The sequence below is a fragment of the Trichechus manatus genome, unplaced genomic scaffold (assembly GCF_000243295.1).
Source record: "Trichechus manatus latirostris isolate Lorelei unplaced genomic scaffold, TriManLat1.0 scaffold00001, whole genome shotgun sequence".
NCBI lineage: Eukaryota > Metazoa > Chordata > Mammalia > Sirenia > Trichechidae > Trichechus > Trichechus manatus.
In genome coordinates this window covers 30,837,166-30,845,205 of record NW_004443937.1, presented here as the reverse complement: position 1 = coordinate 30,845,205, position 8,040 = coordinate 30,837,166, and the positions used below count along the sequence as shown (strand labels likewise).

Genomic DNA, 8,040 nt, shown 5'->3' with positions numbered 1-8,040 from the left:
CAGGGAACCCAACAGAGTCCCTGATGGAGCAGGAGAAAAGTGGGGTGCAGAACTCAAATTCTAGTAAAAAGACCAGACTTAATGGTCTGACTGAGACTGGGGGTACCCTGGAAGACGTGGCCCCCGGATTCTCTGTTAGCCCTGAACTGAAACCATTCCCGAAGCCAACTCTGTACTATGGGACATTAAATGATACTCGTGAAGAGTGTGCTTCTTAGCTCAAGTAGATACATGAGACTAAATGGGTAGCTCCTGTCTGGAGGTGAGATGAGAAGGCAAAGAGGGTCAGGAGCTGGTTGAATGGACACGCAAAATCTGGGGTGGAAAGGAGGAGTGTGCTGTCACAGTATAGGGAGAGCAACTAGGGTCACATAACAATGTGTGTATACATTTTTGTGTGAGAAACTAACTTGAATTGTAAATTTTCACTTAAAGCACAATTTAAAAAATGCTATTTTAGCAGTCTCTTTCACTTTGGAAAAAAGTTTGAATTTCAAGAGTTTCTCATGATTCTTCTCTAGAGTTTTTATAATTATATGTTTCTACCAATCATCCACTGGATGGACTCCACGGGGCTTAAAAATTCTCATGATGAGGAAATCGATCTACATGTCATGTACCAACTACAAAAGATTTTTTGGTGATAACTAATTCCCCAATCAAACTTTCCTGAGAAGTGAGATTTCAAGATCTACCTCAATTTTGGCCTTTTTTATTTCTTCAATAAACTTGGGCAATAGATAGTTTAAAACAACAAAAACACCTTATGGAGCACATAGGGTCGCCATGAGTCAGCACTGACTCGATGGCAATGGCAACTTGTTGGTTATATATAAATAAACAAATATATATGTATATATACATAAATATTATATATATATAATCTCCTCCCTTTTTTTGCACAAACTATATCATACTCCACACTGTATTCTATACCTGAAATTTTCACTTAAGGTACCTCTATCTTTTTTTTTTTTTTAATTGTAGTAAAAAATATATTTGCCAATTCAACAACTTTTGTATACACAGTTCAGTAAGATATCTCTTTTTGTATTAGTCCTTGAGGAGCTGCCTCATTCTTTCTTAGGGGTGCACAGTAGTCTGTGCAAATGTACATACTTTATGTAACTAGCCCTTAATGATGGACATTTAGATTGTTTTCAATTTTTTGCTTTACAATGTTTGTGTGGTGCGTATACTGATAGGATCAGGTCTTAGAAATGGAATTGTTGGGTCAAAGGGATACACATTTGTTGTTCATAGCAGCTCTATTCACAATAGCCAGAAAGTGGTAACACCCAAATGTCCATCAACGGATGAATGGATAAACAAGATGTGGTATAAACACACAATGGAATATTATTCAGCCATAAAAAGGAATGACGTTCTGATGCATGCTACAATATAGATGAACCTTCAAAGCATTATGCTAAGTGAAAGAAGCCAGACACAAAAGGCCAGATATTATATATTATTTATATGAAATATTCAGAATAGCTATATTCATAGGAATAGAAAGCAGATTGGTGGTTGCCAGGGTGTAAAAACAGTGTGAGGGCAGTGTCTGACCTCCACCAACCCCATAAGCGGGAAGGAGAACCAAGATCAACAGACCAAAGCTGATTCTCATGAGGCGGAGGTCAGACTTGCCTTCTCTCTCCGCCATTTTTACCAACCCTGACACCAACTGTCCCTCCTATAGCACTCTCTACTGGGTTCAATAATTCATTGCAAGGGCTACACAGAAATCCCAGTCAATACTCATGATTACAGGGTTTATTAGGGAAGTAACAGTTGCAATTCAGGCTCAGGTACACTCAGGATATAGTTCTTCCACCAGGACAGCCTCTTCCCAGGCACGACTCTTCCTGGCCCTAGGCCTCTGCCCAAAGGCTCTCAGCTTTCTCTCTGTGGGCCGGAAAGCCCACCACGCCATCTCTTGCTGCTGTTTCTTTGCTGCTGTGTCTCGCCATCTTCAGGATTAGTTTGTTCTCTGTCTCCTGGGCCCAGGAGCCTCAGGGCGGGGTATCCCGGGTCCAAAGGATGTGCTGGCTTTTGACTATTCTTCCTGGGTGGTAGTGGGAATCCTCTCTCCTCCCACCTCTGGGGTGTCTCATTTCAAACCCAGAGGGATGGCAAAACCGACCAATCCCTTTGGTGGGCCACAATTACCCTATCACACAGTCCCGCCCAATCACTTGGGTGGGAGTTACAAGACCATGGCTAGAAGGGCCATATTAAGTAATTTATTACGCCACCCAAGGGGTTGGGGTAAAGGGTATGGGGAAGAGCTGTTTAATGGGTATGGAGTTTTATTTTGGAGTGATGAAATGTTTTAGAAAGAGATAGAGGTGGTGGTTGCACAACACTGATGTACTAAATACCACTGAATTGTTCATTTTAAAATGGTTAATTTTATATTTTGTGAATTTCACCTCAATAACAAAAGGAATATACGTTCGTAATTTTGTAGATATTGTTCCGTGTAAAGTTTCCACCAATTTACTTTCCCATCAGCCTATTTCCCTACCCCTTGTCCATCAGTTCTTTATCAAACTTAAAAATGTTTATCTACTGATAAAAACTATTCAAGTCTAATCTGATTTCCATTTATCTTAGTAAGAGAGGATAAACAACTCTTCATAGGTTTGAGACATCGCTTGTATTCGCTTTTCTGTGGATGGTCTCTTTGGATCCTGTGACTACTTTTCTACTAGGCCATTTTATTTATTGATTTTTTATGAGAGCTCTTTATATATATAAGGGAAATCAGCTCCTAATTTTGAAATGGGTTACTCAGTATCTTGTCTGTAACAAATTACAGTGTGTTGTTTGCGTTTTGACTTTGATGGTAGGTTTTTCCAAATAGATTTTTTTATTTTTAATGTAAATGAACTAATCAAGCTTTTCTTTCCTGGTTTGTGGGTTTGGTGACAGACTCTGAAGGCCTCCTCCACTCAAGATTCTAAAAATTCTCCCTTTGTTTCCTCTTGTACCTTTATAGTTTATATTTTTGACATTTAAATCTTTAATCCACCTGGAAAAAAAGAAGTTTATTCTAATAATCTCAATGGCTAACTAACTTCTTTGTGTTGGGAAATGTCAGGAAGAAAAGGGACAGCCGATCTGCTCCCGGACATTCCATGCACCTCTGGACTCGTTTGAGGAGGATCTGTATGTGGGCAGCTTTCTCCTCTTTGCACCTGAAATCAGATCTCAGCCAGAGATGAAGTCTGTTTTGGCACCTGCTGGCCCTTGGTTTCCTCACCTGAGTCCCAGGCTCTGAAGATGAGGCCTGGGTTCAAGCCCCAGTATTCCAGGAGGTTCCCTTCTCTGGGCTGCCTTGCCCCAAGAGGAAGTCACCTCGTTAAATCCTCATCACTGAGGTATGAGTGACTGATGGAAGGGACAAGGGCCACTGCCAAACAGGCTTTCTCATCCTTTGGCTGTTCCAACTTTTTGAGTAAAGGAAACATAGGTTCTTCGGTACCCTCACTATATATACCTTGCAAGGCCATCATGAAGATTAAATAAATGTGCCTGGCATGTAGTAAGTGTGCAACACACGAAGACTCTAATGCCTCATTCACACATTTGCTTATTTGGCAAATATTCTTTTTTTTATTCAACAAATATTTATTAAAACTGTGCAAGACACTTACTCAGATATTTCAGCAAATACTTGTTGGGTGCTGTTGAGTTGATTTTGACTCACCGTGACCCCATGTGACAGAGCAGAGCTGCCCCATAGGGTTTTCTTGGCTGTGATCTTTATGGAAGCATATCGCCAGGTCTTTCTCTCATGGAAACACTGGATGGGATTTGGCAAATATTACTGACCCCCTACCAATGTTGGGCACTATTGTAGGTGCTGGGGATACAGTGGGGACAAAAACTTACTGGTGGAAGAGAGGCAGTACATAAGTAAACATGTGTCAATAAGAACAAAGAGGATGAAGCAGGGAGAGGGTCAGGCAAGGAGCAGGTGGGGTGGTGGATGCTCTCAGAGACCTTTAAGTTAAGGTAGTACTGTCCATGATCCTACCTGTCACAGTTCCTCCATTGATGAGCATTTTTACAGGGGACATAACCTTATTGTTTTTCATTCATCTGTTATCTTGGCTAATTCCAATGTCCGAGACACGAAGCCTCTTACACTTCCGTGGAGGTGGCCAGGTCTGAGAGCTGGTGTAACCAGTGGCTCTGTGATGCTGGCCCCTTCTGGGCTATGGTAGGGTTCAGAGTGGGGAGGTCTTGCCTATGAGCTGTTTTACCAAAGGCAGGCTACAGGGCCACACTGCGTTTAGTTTCCATTGTGAATGCTGGGGTGACCGTAATGAACTGACTACATGGGTCCTGTCCTCAGGGTGCACTCAGGAAGAAAAAGAGAACATTTCAATTCTGTTTATGTGCTGGCTCTCAGGAGAAGAGAAACCCAGGGTCTGGGGTACAGAGGAGCCCTCAGTGCCCAGCCAGGGGAGAGCAGTGGGGCACCGAGCAGGGAACACAAGCTGAAGCCAGAAAGCAGGCAGGCAAGTCCCACACTGGAGGCATCATCTCTCAGAAAACCTTTCCAATCTTCCCAAGTCCCGGGACAGGCTCTGATTGGACCATCTGGGATCATGTGCGCATCCCTGAATCAATCACAGTGGCCGGGAAGGCACAGAACGTTGACTGGCTGGTGGCAGACGGCTGATGCCAGCGAAGGCAACGATGCTGGGCAGGGAGACGTAAGTTCACCAGAAGTTGCGAAGTTCCTCGGCTTTACCACGCTCTGGCCCTCCCTCACCCTCTGGGCCTTTGCATCTTGAGGTTTCCTCTTCTCAGAAAACTTTTCTCTCCACTCTGCCCGCCCGCCCCATCCTCTTCTCCAGGTTTCTGCTCAAATTTCCCCTCGTGCTAGCGGCCCTCGGCGCTGTTCATTTGCCCGCTGCCTCGTAGAAAGTGGATCTGACTCCCACCATGAGGGCAGTGCCCGCCCACCACGACCGCCCTGAGGTGCCAGCGGCCCGCGGGAGGCGCTGAGGTAACGTCCCGGGGGGAGAGATGACAAACACACGCGCGCCCGCCCACGCTCAGGCCCCTTCCCGGCTACAAACGAGGGCACGCGAGTATCGGTCCTCATCAGCAAACCCACCTGGCCTCGGGCGCACAGACTCGCGCGCGCAAGCACGATCCGCCCACCGGTAGATCACCGGATGAAGGCGCACAGGCACACGCGCGTGGGCCCACGCACGCCCGGCCACGCAGACCCTTTCCACTCCACAAAAGGAGGCACGCGCAGGCGCGCGCACACGTCGATCCACTCCCAGCCCTAGACCCACCCGGCCCCAGGCGCACACTCGGGCGCACGCGCGGCCCCGGGCAGCCGCTCCCCACTCCTGGCCTCGCCCGTCGGGGGCGGGGCGCCGCTGGGGGCGGGTCCTGCGGCACCGCCCGGGAAGCTGCGCGAGGCTCGGCGGCCGCCGCCACATCCTCCTCCTTCTCCTCCTTCGGGTCCAAGCGAGCGAAGCCGGGCCAGGGCCAAGCCGAGGGCCCCGAGGGCGCGGGCGGAGCGGGGCGCGGAGCCATGGCGCACCAGACGGGCATTCATGGTGAGGGCCGATGGCGGGAGGGGAGGGGGCTGGGGGTCTCCACTCGCGGCTGCGCCCCCTCCCCGACTCTCGGCCCCTCCCTCCTCCCGGCAATGGCCCCGGGAAGCTTCCTGTTCTGTTTTGCAGCCGCGGGCCGCCTGGAGTGGGCACATCTTAGGGGGAGGGGTACGGACTTGCTGTGCATAGCTGGGAGTGGGTGTACGTGTACGTACACAGCTGAAGAGGGAGTATCTGTGTGCCCACCTGGATGTGGTGTTTGTATGTATGTGTCCATCTGGGTCTAGGTGTGCATATTTGTTCATTTCTGGGGGTGGGTGTACCGGATGTGCACATCTGGAGGCGTGTACACCTCTGTGCACATGCCTTGTGTCTTCAGTCCTGTGTGCGCACATCTGGATGTGGCTGTGCCGGTGCACACCGAGGCCCATTCACGCACATGCACTACCGGTGTTTGGATGGATGCTGTGTAGGTGGCATGGGACCGTCCTTAGACATCAGGGTTTCTGTCTGTGGGTGTCTGTGCGTGTGTGCACAGTTTGAGCACGTCGCACTGTGCGTTTGTCACCATGTAACAGATGTCTGTGTATGGCTTGTATGGGCTTGTATATGTGTGAGGAGGGGCCCTGACCTTGGCTCCTCCCAGGACCCTCACACACTCTGGCAGGCTGGGACGGGGAGAACTTCCAGTCTGACCTTGACCTCTGACTTCCCTCCCATTTTCCACTCTGAACTCCTGAGCTGGTCCCAGCCAGGGATGGGAGGTCCCAGCTCCAGGCTGGAAGCAGGGAAGAGGGTCCAGATATGGGGTTTGGAGGGAGGGTCTTGGCCCTAGAGAATCCAGGCCAGTCTCCCTTTCCCCCAGGAAGCCTCTCTAGCCCAGAGCATCACGGCTCCCTCCCCGGGGCCCAGGGTTCCTTCTCAGACAGGCTGGGAGAGAAGCAGTGGCCAGGAGCTGAGTGCCCTGACCCTACCTGGGCCTCAGTGTCCCCATCTGTCACTGGCATGGGTGGGCTGCCTGGCCTCTGGGGAAGGCCCAGGCCACTTGCCCAGACAGGCTCTGTGGTTTGGCTATTAGCCACTCCTCCCACCACACAAGGATCTGGCACCATCGACCCGCCTGACCGCCTGGATCCTGGCTTGTGGTTGTGGCCACTTGGTGGCTGGACAGCCCCAGGATGGCTTCCCCGGCCCCGCCCCCTCCCCAGCACACCAGAGAAAGCAGGGGCTGGGGTCAGTGCCTGCCCCCCAGCAGGTGGGCCAGCCTCTCTGCTGAGGAGCTAGAGGGGCAGGCTTCATGACTCAGCCCCGCAGGAGGGGAGTGGCCTCCAGCCCCTTCCTTCCCCTTTGTCTGGTGACTGTGCTGCCTCCAACTGGGAGGGAAGGAAGGGCTTTCCATGGGCTGACAGGACAGGTCCTGTGGCCAGGGCCATGCAGGCCTGCCCAGGGGATCACTGGGGCAGGGCTCCCAGCCCCCCTTCTGCCTGTGAGCAGCCACTCCATCCCATTTCTGGCCTGGCCTGGGGAGGTGGCATGAGAGATCACCCTGGACACCCAGCTGCCAGCCCTGTCCTGCCATAGGTGTGAATCAGCTGACCTCAGAGCGGGGCAGGGGAGGGACCTGTAACTTGAGGCTCATGGGGTGAGGGGCAAAGTAGCTTGGGAGTGGAGCCCATGAATCTTTGATACCAGAGGTTCAGGTGTCCCAGGCCTGGCCTCTGGATTATTGATGTGGCTGGGGAGGCATGGTTGGGGTGGGAAGGGAGTGGGGATGTCTCTTTCTGCTCTTTCTCTGCTGGGGTGTCAGTTTGCCCTGGTAACAGTAGGAGAGGCATGCCAGCCTCTCCCCTGGGAGTGCTTGTTGGCTTCCCCTCCCAGAAGGTCTGAGCAGGTGGAGGGACAGCTGAGCCCAGCGTGCCTGCCATCATTGTAGTAATAAACCTCATTATGCTGTTACTAGGTGCCGTCAAGTCGGTTCAGGCTCATAGTGACCTTATGTGCAACAGAACGAAACGCCGCCCGGTCCTGCACCGTCTTCACAATCCTTGCTATGCTCGTGCCCGTTGTTGCAGCCACTGCGTCAGTCTATCTTGTTGAAGGTCTTCCTCTTCTTCTTTTTTTTATTTTTTCCCATACAAAAATTTGTACATACATTGTTATGTGACTCTAATTGCTCTCCCCATACTGTGACAGCACACTCCTTCTTTCCACCCCAATGCCCCATGTCCATTCAGCCAGCTCCGAACCCTCTCTGCCTTCCCATCTCACCTTCTGAGAAGCTGCCCGTTTAGTCTCTTGTATCTATTTGAGCTAAGAGGCACACTCCTCACGAGTATCACTTTATGTCCCACAGTACGGCCCACTCCCTGTCTGAAGAGTTGGCCTCAGAAATTGTTCTAGTTCTGGGCTGATAGAGAATCCAGGGGCCATGCTTTCCAGGGTTCCTCCA

The 8,040-nt window shown here is 50.4% G+C and overlaps 1 protein-coding gene across 2 annotated transcripts in view; it reads left to right on the top strand.

Annotated features, from left to right (window-relative positions):
• Positions 1 to 5,416: 5,416 nt before the first annotated feature.
• Positions 5,417 to 8,040, top strand: part of LOC101351541 (twinfilin-2) — a 28,880-nt gene continuing 26,256 nt past the window's right edge. The window contains exon 1 of one of the 2 annotated variants that reach the window (XM_004368597.1): positions 5,417 to 5,594. In XM_004368597.1, coding sequence (XP_004368654.1) covers positions 5,570 to 5,594 — 25 coding nt within the window. In that variant the 5' untranslated portion in view covers positions 5,417 to 5,569. The remainder of the gene's footprint in view (positions 5,595 to 8,040) is intronic. The other variant, XM_004368596.3, reaches the window with a different exon arrangement.